At 39.9% G+C, this 20,191-nt stretch overlaps 2 protein-coding genes across 2 annotated transcripts; both read left to right on the top strand.

The window, feature by feature from the left end:
• Window positions 1-77: 77 nt before the first annotated feature.
• Window positions 78-724, top strand: LOC140870772 (uncharacterized; the record flags this gene model as incomplete). The annotated part of the gene is made up of 1 exon (XM_073273163.1): window positions 78-724. A coding segment is annotated over one exon (647 nt), but the record flags the coding sequence as incomplete, so codon positions are not given.
• A 14,817-nt stretch (window positions 725-15,541) lies between these two features.
• Window positions 15,542-17,137, top strand: LOC140870771 (uncharacterized). The gene is made up of 2 exons (XM_073273161.1): window positions 15,542-16,136; window positions 16,497-17,137. Exons 1-2 carry the CDS (start codon window positions 15,542-15,544, stop codon window positions 17,135-17,137), a joined length of 1,236 nt encoding a protein of 411 aa, XP_073129262.1.
• The last annotated feature ends 3,054 nt before the right edge of the window (window positions 17,138-20,191 follow it).

The following is a 20,191-nucleotide window of genomic DNA, read 5'->3' as shown; positions in this document are numbered from 1 at the left end:
AAAAGCCCTTAGCCACAAGTTGGCTAACCGGGCACCCACTCTTTTACTTTTGAAGAAAAAACAATCCGGATATCTAGCCACGCCAGTCCGGAATATTCCCTTCTCTGCCGAAATACTGGAGTCCAAACTCCCCAAAAACTTTAAGTTCCCACATGTGGGAGAATATGATGGAAAAGGAGACCCAGAAGAGCACTTGCCCCGTTTCGAAAATGCCGCACTGCTGCACAAATATTCTGACCCGATCAAGTGCCGAATCTTCTTCAATACCCTGATTGGGCCAGCGCAGCAATGGTTTAACCTACTACGAACGGGGGATATCAAGGAGTTCAAAGATTTCAGCAAGGCATTTTTACACCACTTTGCTAGTAGCAAAAAACACCCTACAACTACTCTTAGTCTTTTTGCCATCAAACAGCAAGGCCAAGAAGATTTGCGCACATATATTCGACGATTCAGTGCTTTGGCCCTTGAAGTGCCTACTGCTACTACTGATCTGCTCATCAGCGCTTTCACCCAAGGACTTGCTACGGGGGATTTTCTTAAATCTTTGATCAAAAAACCACCATCTACTTACGATGAGCTACTTGCTCGGGCGGAAAAATATGTGAATCTAGAAGAGATACAAGTTTTTCGGTCAAATGGGTGGACAGACAAGCCCTTGAGCCCAAAGAATGTTAAAACTCCTAACACGCCTCGGAGAGCGGAACCAGTTCCTCGACCCTAGCTTCTTGGACAATTCACCTCTTTCACCCCTCTAAGGATGGGTAAAACTCAGGCCATGCGAATATGTGAAGAAAAGAGACTTCTACAGAGACCTCCATGGAGTGAGCAGGGGCCCCGTAGGCCAAAATCAGATAAGTATTGTGACTTTCACAATGAGTATGGGCACAATACTAATGATTGTCGTCAGCTGGAGCAAGAAATTGAAAGAATAATACAACAGGAGCCAGGGATGAAGGATAGGTTGGCATGACAAAAAGGAGGATATATCCCTCGAATAAGAGGAGTCACGAAGGTCCCGATCATTATGCACCAAGACCCCGACCTGGGCCGCCACAGGGACATTTCAAGCGTCCGAATCAAAATCAACCTGGGAATAACCAAGGACCACCCCCTCCCACAAAAGGTGTCATCAACATGATATCTGGGGGACCGACTGATGGAGATTCCAATAGGGCAAGGAAGACAAGCAGTCGGAAATTGAGCAACATGGAGATAGCCGACCAGGTGGTTAGGACAGGCCCGACCCTTTCCTTTGGCCCGGATGATCTTAAAGGCTTGTCAGATACTACTCATAATGACGCACTGGTTGTTTGAGCTCTAGTCGCCAATTACAATGTGGCCCAGATTTTTGTGGATTCCGGGAGCTCGGTCAATGTACTGTTCCAAGAGACAATAAATCAGATGGATTTGGGAGAATATAAAGTAGAACCTGTGGTGACGTCATTGTTCGGGTTCACGGGTCATGCCATCCAACCTACTGGATTGATCAGTTTGCGCTCACTTTGGGCAAGGACCGTACAAGTAAAACACGAATTGTCAGCTTTATTATCATGGATGCACCATCAGCATATAACGTTATCTTGGGAAGACCAGCCATGACTACATTCTTGGCCGTGGCTTCAGCACTATATCAAAAGATCAAATTTCCTGTAGGTAATGAAGTGGGCGAGGTTCAAGGAGATCAGAAGATTTCTCGAAAGTGCTACGTAGAAGAGGTACGGATAGAAAAAAGCAGTCAAAATTAATCATGATGACCGACCCGGGTCTGTAGGTTGGGAACGAGTAAATTTGTTGGAAGAAGATACCCCTCTTACTGCCGAAGAAGAGTGCAAAGAATTTTTGATTTGCCCTCCGACCGGGTCGGTCAAGGTGGCTCGGACGTTAGAAGCCTCTCTTAAAGAGCAATTAATACAATGTCTGATGGAGAACAAAGACGCCTTCACATGGTCTGTATCTGATCTCTTGGGAGTACGGAGAGAAGTAGTGGAGCATAGGCTAAATGTTATGCGGGATTATCGCCCCATTATTCAAAAGAAAAGACACTTCGGGCCTGAAAAAGATGCTTTGATTCAAGGACAAGTTGAGGAACTCTTGAAAGCTGGACACATTCAAGAAGTATATTTCCCGACCTGGTTATCAAATGTAGTACTGGTACCCAAGTCTTCAGGCAAGTGGCGCATATGCATAGATTTTCGTGATCTGAACAAAGCATGTCCAAAGGATTGTTATCCTTTGCCCCGAATAGACCAGCTGGTAGATTCTACATCCGGGCACGAGTTGTTGTGCTTCCTGGACGCCTATCAGCGGTATCATCAAATCCCCTTGGCCAAAGAAGATCAAAATAAAGTGAGTTTTGTTACTTCCGCGGGGACTTATTGCTATGTGGTTATGCCCTTTGGGCTCAAGAATGCTGGGGCCACTTATCAAAGATTGATGGACAAAGTGTTCAAACAACAGATAGACAAAAATATTGAAGTGTACGTGGATGACATTCTGGTCAAGGTCCGAACAGCTAAACAATTCATTGCCGACCTGACTCAGACATTCCAAACATTGCGTGATTATCGACTAAAGTTTAATCCGAGCAAGTGTACATTTGAGGTTCAAACCGGGAAATTTCTGGGGTACATGGTCACCAGGAGAGGAATTGAAGCTAACCCGGAAAAAATTCAGGCCATCATCTCTATGGAGTCACCCAAGAACATTCAGGAAGTCCAACGGCTGTCAGGAAGGATTGCCGCACTGGCGCGGTTCATCTCAAGATCGGCGGACAAAAGTTTTCTTTTCTTCAAAGCACTCAGAAAAACTAAAAATTTTGAGTGGAATGAACAAAGAAAAAAATCTTTTCAAGAGTTGAAAACATATCTAAAAGAACTACTAGTTTTGAACAAACCAATACAGGGAGAAGAGCTCTTTGTGTATCTAGCTGTCACTCCCCGAGCTGCTAGCTCGGTCCTAGTCAGGAAGGAGGGGGTGAATCATCTACCTGTTTATTTCGTCAGTCATGCCTTGAAAGGAGCAGAGCTTAACTACATGACACAAGAAAAGTTAGCTCTGGCCCTCGTCATTACATCCAGAAAGCTAAGGCCCTATTTCCTCTCTCATCCGATCACTGTTCTTACCAACAGCGCCTTGGGAAAAATTGCGGCCAACCCAGATGTATCAGGAAGATTGATCAAGTGGATTACAGAGTTAAGTGAGTACGACATAAATTTTGAGCCCTGAACTGCTATCAAAGCTCAAGCCCTAGCTGATTTTTTAGCAGAGACTGTATAGTTAGAACAAGAAGACCATTGGAAGATATTTGTAGACGGATCATCTTGTCAAACAGGAAGCGGGGTCGGGATTGTGATAGTATCACCTTGGGGTGAGGAAACCAACATCTCAATAAGGTTGGATTTCCGAGCATCTAATAATGAAGCAGAATATGAAGCACTCTTGCTCGGACTAGAGGCTGCTCGGAATCTCGGTATATCCTGAGCTACCCTTTATTCAGATTCACAGTTGGCCATACAACAGAGCAAGGGGAAGTTTGAAACCAAGAATGAAAAGATGATAAAATATGCCCAAGCATTGGACAAAGCCAAGGAAGATTTTACCGAACTCACTATGGAATTGATCCCGAGAGCTGAAAATATAAAGGCCGACCACTTGGCCCATCTTGCAAGTTCCGTTGGAGAACCATCCGAGCCCGAACTAAAGGGAAAAGAGATGGTATCTCAACTTGAAAGTCTAGATGACATAATAGCGGACGTACTAGAAGGAGATTGGAGATATGACATACACAAATACCTGACCAAGAATGAGCTCCCAAACGATAGCAAAAAGGTCCGGGAAATTAAAAGAAGAGCCTTACGTTTTTTGATGGTTGATAGAATACTTTTCAAGAGGTCATTCTCCCAACCTCTTCTCAAGTGTCTTGGCCCGGACGAGGCTAATTATGTCCTACGAGAGATACATGAAGGTTGTTGTGAAAATCACTTGGGTAGTATAGCCTTAGCTCGGAAGGCTTTGCTGGCCGGGTTTTTCTGGCTCACCATGAAGAAGGACGCATCTGCTTTGGTCAACTCATGCTACAATTGCCAGAGGCATGCTAATTTGCAATGGAAGCCCGTGGAATTTATGAAAGCAGTAGTGGCTTCTTGTCCTTTCGATCAATGGGGAATGGACATTGTTGGACCTTTCCCAATCAGTACGGGTCAGAGAAAATTTTTATTAGTAGCAGTTGATTATTTTTCAAAGTGGGTCGAGGCTGAGCCCTTGGCAAAAATCACGGAAAAGGAAGTGCTAAATTTCTTATGGAAAAATATTGTTTGTCGGTTCGGAATACCGCGCAGGCTCATATCAGACAATGAAAGACAATTCTGTGGTTCTAAGGTCCAAGCTTGGTGCAAGCAGATGAAGATCGAACAAGTTTTTACGTCTGTTGCTTATCCCCAAGGTAACGGGCAGGTAGAAGTTACTAATAGAACTATCGTGCAAACACTCAAGACCCGTTTAGATTCAGCACGGGAAAAGTGGGTGGATGAACTTCAATCTGTGTTATGGTCCTACCGAACTACAACAAGGTGCGGGACGGACGAGACACCATACAATATGGTGTATGGGACTGAAGCGGTTCTGCCCATCGAGATTGGACAGGAAAGCGCTCGAATAATAGCCTACGGCCCTGACAACAATAAATTAAGGGCCATGGATTTGGATCTTATTGAAGAAAATCGAGCTAGAGCTGCAGTTCGGTTGGCAGCTTATCGCAAAAGAATGACCCGAGCCTATAACAAACGGGTCTACCCTCGAGCCTTTCAAGAAGGGGATTTGGTTATGAGAAAAATTCAACACCATGGAGAGAGAGGGAAGCTGGATGCAAAGTATGAAGGACCCTTCAAGGTGATAGGGAAGGCAGGAGTAGCCGCTTATTATTTGGAAGACGCCCAAGAAAAGAGAGGGAAAAGGCCATGGAATGCTCAACATTTGAAGAAGTATTACTCTTAGAGTCTCGACCAGATTTGGGGAATTACTCGACCTCTTAGGAGTAATGGGTTGTGAGTTATTTTGTTATTTTTGTATTTAAATTTGATAGTAGTAGTAGTCCTTTTTGTTATTTCTTAATATTTGAGATTTATGTTAGAAATTACTTATGAAAAAACGACATATTTTTGTCAAACACCACGCCATTCGTGGTCAAATTAAAGCCCGACCATCTCGGCACTCACCACGCCATTCGTGGTCAAATTAAAGCCCGATCAGCTCGGTACTCACCATGCCATTCGTGGTCAAATTAAAGCCCGACCAGCTCAGCACTTACCACGCCATTTGTGATCAAATTAAAGCCCGACCAGTTCGGCACTCACCACGCCATTCGTGGTCAAATTAAAGCCCGACCAGCTCGGCACTCACCACGCCATTCGTGGTCAAATTAAAGCCCGACCATCTCGGCACTCACCACGCCATTCGTGGTCAAATTAAAGCCCGACCAGCTCGGCACTCACCACGCCATTCGTGGTCAAATTAAAGCCCGACCATCTCGGCACTCACCACGCCATTCGTGGTCAAATTAAAGCCCGACCAGTTCGGCACTCACCATGCCATTCGTGGTCAAATTAAAGCCCGACCAGCTCGGCACTCACCACACCATCCGTGGTCAAAATTAAAGCCCGACCAGCTCGGCACTCACCACGCCATCCGTTGTCAAAATTAAAGCCCGACCAGCTCGGCACTCACCACGCCATTCGTGGTCAAATTAAAGCCCGACCAACTCGGCACTCACCACGCCATTCATGGTAAATATTTCATACTTAAATTTTGTTTAAATTTTCCAGCTCAGGAATTAATATTATACTTAACAAAATTTTGTATAATTTTCCAGCTCAGGAATCAATATTATACTTAACAAAATTTTGTATAATTTTCCAGCTCAGGAATCAATATAACACTTAGCAAAATTTTGTTAAGATTCCAGCTCTAAATTCATTCAATACTTTGTAAAATTGATTGTCAAAATTCCAATGCGGAAATTCATTCAACACTTAGCAAAATCTTGTTAAGATTCCAGCTCGGGAATTCATTCAATACTTTGTAAAATTGTTTGTCAAAATTTCCAGTTCGGGAATTCATTCAACACTTAGCAAAATCTTGTTAAGATTCCAGCTCGGAAATTCATTCGATACTTTGTAAAATTGTTTGTCAAAATTTCCAGTTCAGGAATTCATTCAACACATAGCAAAATTTTGTTAAGATTTACAGCTCAGGAATGTATTCAATACTTAATGAAATTTGGCACGTCATATCAAAATACCCAGCACGGGTCGTTCATGAAATAAAAAGGAAAGCTAGAACAAAACCGCACAGGGTCTAGGAAAACAAAATTTGTTTGGATATTGTTTTAACCATGAACGAATACATCAAAAAAAGTTAAAATCAAGGGGCAGCATCACCCTTGGCTTCGACCTCCTTTTCCTCCCGCACAGGCTCCTCTTGCTCCGACTTCTCTTCCTCATCAGGCAAGTCATCCAAGGCTTTGGCAGAGTCGAGGGAGGAGAAAGGATGCTCGGCTTCAGAATAACCTTCAGCCCGGATTTGAGATAGATACCCCTTAAAGCCATCCTCAAAAAAAGCAACATTCTTCTCAGCACACAGGTCGGCGAAATCAGAGGAAGTGAGGAAATCATTTTTCTTCTGGGCCCATCCAGCCTCGAACTCCTGATCCTTAGATAGGAGAGCATCTTCCAACTCTTTGATGCGCTTCTTGGCCCCGTCCCATCCGTCCTGAGCAGTCTCGATGTCCGACCTCATGTCATGTACTTCCTGATCATGAGCATCTTTAAGGTCACGGATCTGCCTGGCCAGTACGGTTATCCGCTTCACCAGAGCATCTTGGTTCAGAGAATGGTCAACTCGGGCATTGAAAGATCGAGCAGTTACCTCTCCCGCCCAGATCATGGTCTACAAATGAAAAGGTCAAAGTATTATTCAAGGATGAGAGAATAGAAATTCTAAGGGAAAGTGAAAAGGAATTACCTGCATAAAAGAAAGGGCCAGAGATTCCTCAGCCTCTTTGTCCGGAAACTGCCCGGACTATCTCTAGGTCTTCTGTAGAGACCATGTGCTGCAAAATATTCAGACTCCCGGGCTGGTCTGGTCGAGCAAAGAAGGAGACTCCCGGACTATAGGGGTGGTCGGGATCACCTCGCTCCATATGCTCGGGAATGGACCCAAGATCAATGTAAACTTTTTCCTTCCCCTTGCCGGGAGCAGCGATGTTGGCTTGAGAAAGGGGCTCAGTTTTGCTTGGGGTTTTATCTCCTTGGACTTTTTTAGAAGTCTTTTTGGATTGCTGGTCGGGAATCTGCGGGTCAGATTCAGTGGCAGATTCCGCAGACACCTCGGGTTTCTTTCGCTTCAATCTCTTGGCTGCGGCTCGGAAGTTAGTAGTCATTTCAGCCCCGATTATTCTTTCGTCTGTAAATAAAGAAAAAGGAAAAAGTTAATACGAATGCACGGGAAGATAAAGAAATAAGTGAATGAAAAGTTAAGTGTTCCTACCTAAATCACCCTGGACCTCTATCCCTTTCCTACAAAAGTCATATTTGCAAAGCAGGTCTTCTTTGATTAGGCTCTCGATATGAAAAGTTTTTTCAGATAAGGTAGCAAGGAAGTTGGTGAAATTATGACTGGGCTGGGCAGGAAAATCAAGGGAAGTAAAGTTCATTGCCCAATTGGATCGACATCTCCAAGGCTGCTCGAGCTCAGGATGAACAAAGAAGAATCTATTGTTCCAGCCCTTGTGAGAGCTCGGTTTTCCCTTTAAAAATTTGTACTCGGGTCGGATAGAAATATAAAATCGACACGGGGCTGTCTTCTTGATTTGAAGGAATTTGGTAAAATTCCCTACATCTAAAGAAACCCGGAAAAAACAAAACAAAACCCCTAAGGATAGGATAGAACTAAAAGAGTTAGGGGTCAGCTGGCTCGGGCATATACATAAATATTGACACAAGGACAAGATCATCTCGGGGATGGGAAACCTGAGACCCATCTTGACCTGGTCTAGACAAAAACTTAAAAAACCCTTGGGGGGTTTGTGAGCTCGGTCTTGTCGACCGGGAAGTATGAGGTCATAAGTGTCCGGCATCCCCGACCTATCCCTGATGGTCGGGCCCATGTCTGGACCTAAATGGGAGGCTAAACCTCAAACCAGTGTTTGCCCTCCTCTCGTAATTGAGCTTCATTAGATCTAAGGGCATAAAGCCTCCGCATTTTTGCTTCCCGAGTCTCAAAAGGGCTCGGGTCGACATCTGACCCTGAAGAGTCATTATGCTTAGGCACCTCAGGGGGAGGAGAGCCCTCTATAAAGGCTACCATTTCCCGGACTACGTTTTCGTCCGGGAAAGACATCTTAATTCTTATGGGAAAGGATAAAACTTACAAAGAAGGAAAAAAGGTAATAGGGCTCGAAAGGAACCAGTGAGGGTCGGTCATCGCGGCGCGGGTCGGGCGAGCTCTCAAAACTTTGACAGAGTAACGCAGTCGCTGTGAAAGGTGAAAAAAGAATTTTTTACTGCCCTATTTATAGTGGGAGTGAATCAAGGTGGGCCATTGGATGACAATCCCGATCAGCGGTCCGGGGTGAGCCACATCACTCAGGGAATCTCTCGGAAATCGTACCGTCGCGAGATCTCTGCCGTCCAGAGAAAGTACATGACAAGGATCGAGATCCGGACCGTTCACAGAAAACACATTGCGGTATATTATATTACAAGCATGGTATATGGGGCTCGGGGTCCGGCCAGAGGACTATATGGTCTAAATTTCATACTTCTTTAAACCAGTAGGGGGAGGTACTATTGATGTCCCTAAAAAATATACAGGTCTAACCCGACCCGAGCCCAATAATCCATATTTTTGGAAATACACTTTGAGGTCCATCTAGTCTTATTTTATGAGAAGCCCAGTCTGAAATGACCCTGTTAGGGAATAAGATCATAATCATGAATACATGGGCTTGAGCCCTAACTGGTACGGTTGGAGCCCGACCCAAGCCCAAAAAGGGCCCAATATCTAGAACCTTCCACTACTCTAGGGCACATGAAGATCATCAACAGATAAGGACAATATATTATGAATCCAAGATTTGATATTATCTTTAAATTGATGTTAGAGTCCTACTTGGTCAGGGCTCCTACCCGAGTAGAGTCCTACTCTAACACATGTTCTACCTTGACAAGGTAACCTACCCCTCCAAGCCCCTATAAATACAGGTATGGTTCATGGTTTATTCATTCATCTCTTCTATTCACCTCTTGTTCACACATTCACACACACATATTCTCTTGTTCTTACTTTTAGTCAAGCTTTTTCATTTTTGAGCACTGACTTAGGCATCGGAGGGGTCACCCCGAAACACCTTTGGCGCCCCCTAATTTAGCTTCTGTCTGTGCAGAACGCCGTCGTGCCCTACTCGACCCAATTTATTGAAGATTTTAAGAACTGCCCTACCAGACCGAACCCGGAGGAAAAAATCAACATCAACATATTACTATCTATTACTATTTTATAAAGGCTGAGAACACCTTAGAAAACTCTTTGTACATTTGGTATGGCCCAATCAATAATATATGCAACTCACGTTCGTTCCTATAATTGCCGATCGGCTTTAAACTTCTGCATCGGCAAAACCACATTTGTTTGCTACAACCCTTTTATTTCAAAGCAAACTCTCCAGATTTGATCAAAAATTGGGCCAACAAATTTAACTCAATTCAAGGTGATTTGTTTCTTTCTTCTATTTGTTCATGATTTCGTTAAATTTTCTTCTTCTTCTCCACATACCTACATTGTTCTCGATTATTTGTGACTTTCTTGTGGGTATTCAATGTTTCAAACATTCGTTGTTTTTTGGCTTTCATGTGCTAATTGGTTCAATCAGTAATTTGGTATATTACCTTGATGCAATCATGGATATGATCTGGGTTTGCGTTTGTACTTGATTTTGTTAATGATCTTGATATTGAAGTGGTACTAAACATCATTCATATTTTGCTACATGTTTTACTGTGTTTTCATGTTTTAAAAAGTATTTTATTGGTAGTTCTACAACCACTACGGGCCAAGATAGACAACAACTAAATCAACCCGATCATCATCATGTAAGAAATCTGTTCATATTTTTCAATTCATTGTCTCATTGATTAATTTCACTCAACCACAGTCAGTTTATTTTTTTTTTCACTCTAAAAACCTTAATCTGTTTATTGTCAAGTTTTAGTTTGGGAAAATAAGTTTTTTGGTCCATTAACTTGTTCATGTTTTGATTTTGGTTTATTAACTTTTTCGATATGGGTTTTGGTACACTAACTTTACATTTTAAGTGTTTTTTGGTCCAACTGCTTACGTGTCAATTTTTTATTGGTCCAAAATGATGACGTGGACCAATCAGAAGCTGACACGTACGAAGTTGGACCAAAAAACACTGAAAATACAAAGTTAGTATACCAAAACCCACATTGGAAAAGTTAATAGACCAAAACCAAAAGGGGATAAAGTTACTGGATAAAAAAAACTTATTTACCCTTTTAGTTTTAAATGAATTTTAGTTTCATTTTCAAACTTTACTTTTTCATTAAACGGGATTTTAACGAATCATCACTTCCATTTGTAATTTCAGTTTCCATTATTTTACTTTCAGGATTTCGGTTCTTATCATAAAATGGATGGTGAAAGTTGTCGATGATTTGTGATTTTAATATCAAGTTATAGTTTATGACATGTTTTCTGGAAATGAAAATGTGAGGCTTAATATAATTTATTAGTCTTTTTTTAAAGGAATTTTTTTAAATTTTATTGGGTTTTTTGGAAGGATATATAATTTTCTATTTTGACTTATTATGATTAGCCTTGCTATTATGTGACGATATGTATTATCATTTGTTCGTAATCAATGTATTATTCTTGCGTTTGTAATCAATGTATTATTTATGTGTTTTTAATCGACCTGCTGGTTTTCAATGATGAGTTGCGTATTTTGTTGCCAACTTTGAATTCCAGTATAAAATAAGCCTAATATTCTGTCATTGCAAATTCTGAGTAATTATTATTTTGTTATTTTGGGGTACTGGATGTATTAATGGAGTTTTGTGTTTATCTTTTACAACTTTTTATGAGTTATAGTGGATAATTGGTTGTCCAAGTAGTAATCGATTAGATTATGTTAGTAGGCTATATTTGCCTTTCGTTTTTTTTTGGGGGGTTATTTTGAAGGTGTTCTTGCTTCTTGAACTTCTAAATTGATGAATTGTAGCCAGAAATTTTCACTAAAAGATTGAGACTTCACTGTTCTAATTTCAAACACATTTAAATTAATGATTAAGGATACGGTAGCGCTAAGCACTTATAATTGGCTGCAACCTTCAATTTGTGTTTTGAAATGGTTGTAAAACCCGTTGCTTCCTCCATGTTTGTTGGCTTACGGCTTTCGGCATAAATGGAAAAACATAAACCAAAACTAAAATCGATTATCCTACAGGGCTGCAGGCTGCTCAGTGCTCACACGAATAAATCTTCAACTATGCTATGTCTCGGAATTTATTTCCATTGTGCGATCGACTTATATTATTTTTTTATGAACAGTTTAATTAAATCGAAACTGAAATTCATGATTACGTCCAAAAAAAAATGAATTTGAGGTTTTTTACCATCAAGCTTTAGTTTTTTAATAATTCCATTCAATCACTTTGTAATTCAAAGTATGCCATCTTTTATTTTTTTATGTTAGGATTTGGGTTCTGATGATATTTTTAATTCTCAAATACTTCAGTTTGTGTTTTGGAATGGTTGTAATGCTTGCTTTAAAATATTTGTGTGCTTTGGGTCGTCTTACAACTATATTTCAGTCGGTATTGATGCGTAATCCTTTTTTTTTACATTTTTTTGGTGTTCACCACTAATCTATTGCTATCCACCTAATGCGATCACTAATGTTGGGTTTGATTTGAGTGATGGATATTTTTATCTATTTCTTTCTATCTAAATTCAAGTGAAGAGACTTTTCTCACCTGAATTTAGTTTCCTCCATATGATTGTAATTAATAACGAGGTGATGAAGCTATAGTTAGTATTTGATTTAAAAAAAAGATTAGATTTTTTTTCTTTTTCTGATTTTGGGTTTCTTTTTCAGTTTCTTTTAGTTGAGTGTACTGTGTATGAGCGCGAAATTGTTATTTTTCATATATTTTGAAGGTTTTTTCTACCATAGCATCTGTACATGCATGGAACTCGCAACTATATATTTTTGTATTGATGCGAAAGTTTTCATTTATCTCTGCATGAGGAGATCAAAGTAACTCTTTTGCTACGTTAGATTACATACCAAAATTTTATTTCGAATTTAACTCAGCACTCACATATTAGAATATAAAGTATTTCGGGTCTCTTATATTCTTTCATTCACGTTGGTTGCTAATAATTCAACAGATTAAATTATGAAAGAAGTTAATTTATAATTCTTATTTAAACACAAACTGCAATTATGTTGTACAATTCTTATCTTATGACCCTTTTTTGTGATGTTTGTGTCTCACTTTTGTAGGTAATCAAAATTGCCTTCTCTACTTCATCCCCTTTTTTGAATGTTACAAAACAAGTAAATCTACATCACAAGCTTCATGTTCATATGGTACTAATTTCTCGCTCCATCGTCAAGTTTAATGGATCAAGAAATTTACGACCATGTGTATTTAGTCAAACTTCATTAAATCTTGATGTTTATATAAAAGCTCAATGTTAATACAAAAATAAGAAGAATTCCATTAACTTTAGTTGCATTTTAATAGAATTGACTATATTTGACACATTTTCTTTTCAAATAGAATTAAAAATTAAAGTATTTTCATCAAGCTAGCTATATATATATATGTGATAATTTCGAGAAGATTTTCTCAAAATTGCACAAAGATTTTGGCCAAAGCTGAAAATTTACATGATCGATATAGTGCATATAACAGATATATAGTATATAAAGATATATGTCGTATACTTCCACAATCCACATACATCGGAAAAATAATATTGTGAGATATATGATTTTCTTTTATGTATAATATTTCCTTTGTTATGTTATAGTCATGAGTGTATATTTAATATTAATTATTGGCTTGCACTCATTCTATTCAAGGTTGTTTTATTTGGACAGGTCACGTGTCAATGCACAAAGATCATGAGAGGTTGTAAATGAATTTTAAATTTGAGTTTCAACAAGCTAGTAGACATTTTTGAAAGTTTATTAGAAGAAGTCATAACTTAGATTCTAATATATTTCAAACTTAGCTCAAATAAGTTTTCAATGAATTATATGCTTTGATTTTTTGTCCCGTAAATGTTGGTTGAGTTGCAAATATTTTTGAAAGTTATGAATCATTTATGAAACATTCATTGTGTTTATTTTAGATATAATTTTTTTTTTTGCAATTCTAATTCATGGCAAAAATATGTCAATTTTTTGTACAATTTTATGTTACCAACCAATGTCAATTATTATTTTATACTTTCTTCAATCTCATCATAATTTTAGTTCATAACAAACTTATCATTACACATGATATAATTAATATTTATGTATAAATGTGGCACACACATCACGTGTGTCTCGATCACTAGTATTCATAAAAACTTAAATAATCTGAAAAAATAACTTCGTTGTGCTTTCAGTAATACATCCACTTATTGTTAACTATTGTCAATTATTAACACAGCTTAACGATCAATAACAAATATTGTTTTCTTTATGATTAAATAATAAAAACATTTCCTATGGTGAAATTCTATTGTTCACCAGTTTGAAATATTAAAACTATTTTATTTTTCTGTTGTAGTTGTCAAATATTAAATGTGGGACAGAATTCTGAAATTAGTAATTTTTGAACTTAGTTGAATTGAACTTAGTCAAATATTAGAAGGAAAACTTGGTGATAGCTTACGATGAAGGAAATAGAAATAATTCACCAATTAATATTCAAAGAGTTCAGACACTGTAAAAAAAAAAATAAAACTTTTATGAGCAAAAGTTGAATCCAAGAGTTGTGTTTCTGTCCATGACTTTTTCTATAAAAATCACAGTTTGTAAGACATTTTAATCGGCTAAAAATGTTAAAACTAAGTTAATTTTTATGATATGAAACTCATTAACAATACTCATCGCATATTTCTCAATCTCGAATATCAAATTTATACTTGAAAACAAATCAGGTGAGAATGAAATTTTTGCTTCCAAGACTTATTTTCTTCCAATGGAGGTAGTGAACACACCATTTTTTCTCATGTTACTAAAAGAATTCATTATCATCACAACAATTTGCTTCTTCGGCCATATGAAAAGAAAGAAGTTCTAGCTGCTCTTAAATCAATGCATAAAGATAAAGCGCCAGGCCTAGATGGAATGAACCCGGGATTTTATCAGGCATTTCTGGGACATTACGGGCGCACATGTCACTACTGCTTGCTTGGATTTTTTGAATCGAGGATTTTTGCCTAATGGGATCAATGATACTATCATAGTCCTGATTCCAAAGAAACAACGTCCGAAGTATCTCTATGATCTTCGTCCCATATCTTTATGCAGCGTACGCTACAAGATTGTTGCTAAAGTAGTGGCTAATCGGCTGAAGGGATTGCTTAATTCAGTTATTTATCCCTCTCAAAGTGCCTTCACTCCGGGAAGGCATATTACAGACAATGTTCTATTGGCCTTTGAGATTGGACACTATTTAAAGCGTAAAACTCAAGGGAAAACGGGAGTGGCAGCTCTGAAGATTGATATGTCAAAGGCATACGATCGGATCGAATGGCCTTTCTTAAGGCATATGTTGATTTGTTTGGGTTTTCACAGGAGGGTATACTTTGTTATGATATGTGTCTCTTCGGTGCGATATAAGGTGCTCCAAAATGACTATGAAGTTGGCCCGATCATCCCACAACGTGGCCTTCGTCAAGGAGATTCTCTTTCTCCTTATCTTTTTCTGCTTTGTACTGAGGGTCTCTCATCTTTTTTACAGGCAGAATCGATGAGAGGCAACATTCATGGGATTAAAGTGGCCCGTAAGGCTCCGGCTATTTCTCACCTCTTTTTTGCGGATGATAGTTTATTGTTTTTTGGGGCTACGGAGGAGGAATGCAACCGAGTCAAAAATTGTCTTAGTTTGTATGAGAGGGCCTCCGGGCAAATGGTAAATTATTCTAAATCTTCTATTTCGTTTAGTCCAAATCTGTTAAACGAAACTAAGCATCTAATATGTGAAGCTCTTGAGGTGAGATACACTACAGATCATGGGAATTATCTGGGTTTACCGTCTTTGATTGGTCGAAATAAGAGGGAGGTGTTTGCTTTTTTGAAAGAGAAAGCTTGGAGGCGTATGCATGGGTGGAGACATAAATGGTTATCACGGGCTGGTAAAGAGATTCTTCTAAAGGCAGTGGTCCAAGCACTACCTGCTTATGTGATGAGTGTATTTCTTCTTCCTTCTCTGTTATGTGAGGAGCAGGAGCGCTGATGAACTCATTTTGGTGGGAAAAAACTGGATCAAATCAAAGGGGATTGAGATGGATGAGTTGGGACAAACTAACATATCATAAGTCTGAAGGTGGCTTGGGATTTCGTAAGATTCACTTGTATCATTTGGCACTTTTGTCAAAGCAAAGCTGGAAGCTAGTTTCGGAGCCGAATTCTTTAGTAGCTCAAGTCTTCAAAGCTCATTATTATACTTCATCTTCTTTCTTGGAGGCTAATCTAGGAGCCAATCCAAGATACGTGTGGCGGAGTCTTTTGGAAACTAAATATCTTCTCAGTCGAGGAGTTCGGAGACGCATCGGGTCTGGACATCAGACTTTGATCTGGGACACACCGTGGCTGCCTGATGTGAGTAACCCCTATATAGTCTCAGCTTGTCCGCCGGGGTTGCAGCTTAGTGCAGTAAGCTCTTTGAGATTGTCAGATACTTGTGGTTGGGATGTTGACTTGTTAAATGAGGTGTTTGAGGAGAGAGATAAGAATCTTATTCAATCCATTCCTCTGAGCCAGCGGGAGTGTGAAGATAGGTGGATCTGGGGGGCTGATCCTTTGGGGAAGGGGATTTATACGGTTAAAAGTGGGTATAAATTTTTGTTATCCCTTCATCAACCAATTTATTCACTCTCTGAGTCAATTGGACTTCGGTTTGGCAGCTTAATGTTCCCCCTAAAGTTAGAAATTTTCTTTGGCGATCGTTATTGCAGTGCCTACCTACTAGAGGGGGCTTTAAGATGAAGGAGAGTTAATTTGCAAGAATGGTGTCCGATTTGCAATCATGAACCCGAATCTGATATTCATGTTTTGGTTCTCTGCCCGTTTGCTAGGAGTGTTTGGTGTTTGTTTTCATGCGGGAGCATTGTGAGAGCAGCTTCTTCGTTTTGAGAGTGGTGGATTTCATTCACAGACAACCATCCTTTATCTGATATTGAAAATGCAGCTATGGTTCTATGGGGTATATGGAACGCTCGGAATAATGTTGTGTGGAATGGAAAACTTACACCAACAACCATAGTATTTCATACAGCAATGGATCAGCATGCTCAATGGCTCAAGACAAATAAGAGACATGAAAACAATGCACCTTCATCTATACAGCAGATATCAACAGCTTGGTGCCCACCACCGTCATGTTTCTTCAAATGCAATGTTGATGCAGCATTATTTACAGATCCTCCTCGTATCGGCGTTGGGTGTATTATCTGTTATTCATCCGGGGCTGTCATTTCGGATATGTGTGGGAGTCTTCCTGGCTCATTTTCTTCGATCATAGCAGAAGCCTTAGCCATTCGTGAGGTTCTCAAATGGATTAATGAGCTTAATCTTTCAAAAGTTATTGTAGAATCTGATGCGCTCGTAGTAGTGGAAGCTTTAAGGTCGACGATTCAGGATGTTTCAAGCTTGGGCTTAATTTTAGAATACTGTAGTTCTCTCGCTTCAGAACTACACTCTTCCTTTTCTTTTGTTCGTAGATCAGCGAATCAAATGGCTCATAGCTTAGCTAGGTCGTCTGGTTCTTTGTCTGGTTTTGTAAGGCGGGTCTTCTCACAGCCTTCTGTTGTATCTTTTTTTAACGTTTGATGTCTATATAGTTTTTTAGCTTCGAAAAAAAATACAAATACGACAGTCATTGAAAGAATCTACTAATCTACAATCTCAACACCAACTAAACTGAATTAAAATTCCATCAACCAACAACTATATATGAAGAGGATCGGAGGAACCATAAATAAACACAAAGGCAAGAAATATAATTACCCGCAAAGTAAAGAAGATTTCGGTTGAAGATGAGGATCGATGACGCTGTGACTGCCTCGAACAAGAAAGAGATGTAGCTAAATGCCTAATTGATATGGGTTGCGGTTTTCAAAGGCGGTTTTATATACCGCTTCTACAACACAACAAGTAAACTGGTTTTCCATTGCTTCAGAAGCTGGAGTGTTCACAGCGGTCTTTAACCACTGTAATACATCGTGTATAGCAGCGTTTTCAGACAACTACTTCTAAAGGACATCACTTGGAGCGAAAATGTAGCCGCATCTAATACATATCAATTTAAGAGGTTGTAGCAGCGGTTATGGAGAACCGTGTTTTTTAATCAATACAATTCAAACGGTCTATGAACCTCTTCTAAATTATCGTTTCTATTTCACAGTTTTTTGTAGTTGAACGTTGACCAAAGGGAGTTCGGAAGCTCTGAACTATTCGGAACAAAAGATTGAGTTCGGAAGCAGAGGGTGCAGTTCGAAAGGTCCGAACTTGAGATCGTAGCTCCCGAAGGTCAGGTCATGCGGGCTTATGAGGTGTCAAATGTATCTGGACACGTAGATGGATGCAAGAGATTGAAACATCTAAAGTGAGAGTTTGGAGCTTCCGAAGTCGAGATCAGAGCTTCCGATCAGTGGTTTTCCTAGACGTGACATTCATGCATGTTCCGAGCTTCCGAACTTAAGATCGGATCTTCCGAAACCATGCTTAAATAGGGGCCAAGACTTCACATTTATTGTGTGAATTGTGTGCATGAATCTTGATTCAGTATAAATCTTAGGGTTTCTAGCCGTCTTCCCGAGGGCCAGGTGATACCAAGATGCTACGGGGCTTGAAGCGGAGCTGCGCTTGGGTTAGGGTGTAGAAGCCAGATTTTACACTTAAGTTAATCAACTGTCAAAACATTTTTAATTGGTCAAAATATGATTAATGAATCCTAATTTTGGTTTAATGAGTGGAAAATCAGATTCAGGATGATCAAAAAGGGTCCAGAGAGCCCCAGAGTCTGGGAAGTTTGGAAACTCCGAACAGAAGATCGGATGCTCCGAACGAGTTCCGAAGGAAATGATGTAGTCAGATGTAGCGAACAGTTCAGAAGATCCGATCGCATTTTTATAAAAATTAATGGGCTTTCTGATTGGTGATTTGACTCAAGGGAGTTTGGAAGATCCAAACTCTACAAGAACAGTGAGTTGTCCAATCATAGGACACGCGTACGGTAAAAAGATATCGGAATTTCTGAAGGCATGTTCGGAAGCTCCGAACTAGGTATCGGAATGTCCGATCATTGGCTATAAATAGGGGCCGAGGCAGCCATTTTCAAGTGATAATGAATCGCTACCAAGATCATAGCAAACTGTGCCTAGAGTTTGAGACCGGCTATCGTCATCAGTGCGCTGACGATGGATGCATGTATAAGTCTAGACTCTAATTAGCTTTTGGAAGTAGATATTAGTCTAGTTAAAGTTTTTAGTACGCAATGAGTTATATGTTAATTACTTTCTTATAGGCTTGAACTTGTGAGCCAGAGTTGCTAGGTTGCTTGAATAGAGGTACGAACGTACTATCCGAGATATCTTGATTGAGTATGCATGTTTTATGTTTGCATGTTATATGAAATTTTTTATTTTCTTATATTATGTCACGATTATTATGTTGCATACATTATCATGTTGATCGTTTACCTTGATATAACCCGTAGTGGGATCGCTCAGCCCTGTATTCTTGAGTGGATGGTTGGATCCATTAATACGGGATTAGGTCACCTATATCCAAAGATTCCTTCCTGTTGTGTGATCCACCTCCTGATGCGACAACCCATAATGCTACATACCATGGCGCCACTTGACTGAGCAGAGTTCTACTATGATAGTGTTAGAACCTAATGGGGGGGGGGGGATTTAGGTTCTATTGGCAACTTTAGCAATTTAAAGCGATTATGCTAGTACGCAAGCGGAAGACTTAAAGCAATTAATAATAAGTGCGGTAAATAAATGCGTAATGTAAATAAAAGGGATAAGAGATGTTTATGAAAGTTCGACGATAAATCGTCTACGTCTCCCCTTCTTGGTTAAGATCGATTAACCAAGGATCCACTAACACTTCGAACGACTTGGCTTTGATGGCTCCAAGGATAGCCTTACAACTTGACACGATCACCACACCGATACAACTCAACACTTGGCCTTAAGGGCTCCAAGGATAGCCTCAACAATCACACAACACTTGGCTTCACACTCAAGTGTTTACACCAACGATTTTCACAACCTCGGATACAACTCGATATATGAATATATTTTGAAAGCTCAAAGGGGCTACAAATTTCTCAACAAATAACTCAAATAATACTTAAGAGGATTGAGAGACTTGAAGATGTTGGGATGCTTGAAATGGTCTCGGAATGCCTCTATTTATAGCTGAAAATTCGGCATCGATCGGAACTTCCGTTCCCAGCATCGGAGCTTCCGAAATTTGAATTCTGAGTCACGCGGTTTGTACAGGATCGGAACTTCCGATCCCACTTCGGAGCTTCCGATCGGCGCATTAAATATGTTGTCGGGCAAAAGTCTTCCGGACAAGATTATCAGGCTGCCGTTGCAGATCGGAACTTCCGATCTATGATCGGTGCTTCCGATATCGTCACTTCGTAGCTTCCGTTCTGCTTCCGAACAATATAAAATTCCTTGAAAATAGATCGGAGCTTCCGAACCTTGATCGGAACGTCCGATCGTCCCTTAGCTTCCGAAGGTCCTTCTGATCCTGATCGGAGGTTCCGAACGCCAATCGGAGCTTCCGAACTCGTAGCAGTATAAGTCTTTGAATTTTGTTTCTGATCTTGAATAAACTTGTACGCAATTGAGCCTTGAA

The sequence above is a fragment of the Henckelia pumila genome, unplaced genomic scaffold (assembly GCF_033568475.1).
Source record: "Henckelia pumila isolate YLH828 unplaced genomic scaffold, ASM3356847v2 CTG_245:::fragment_2:::debris, whole genome shotgun sequence".
In the NCBI taxonomy this organism is placed as follows: Eukaryota; Viridiplantae; Streptophyta; class Magnoliopsida; order Lamiales; family Gesneriaceae; genus Henckelia; species Henckelia pumila.
This window is presented reverse-complemented; position numbering and strand designations above follow the sequence as displayed.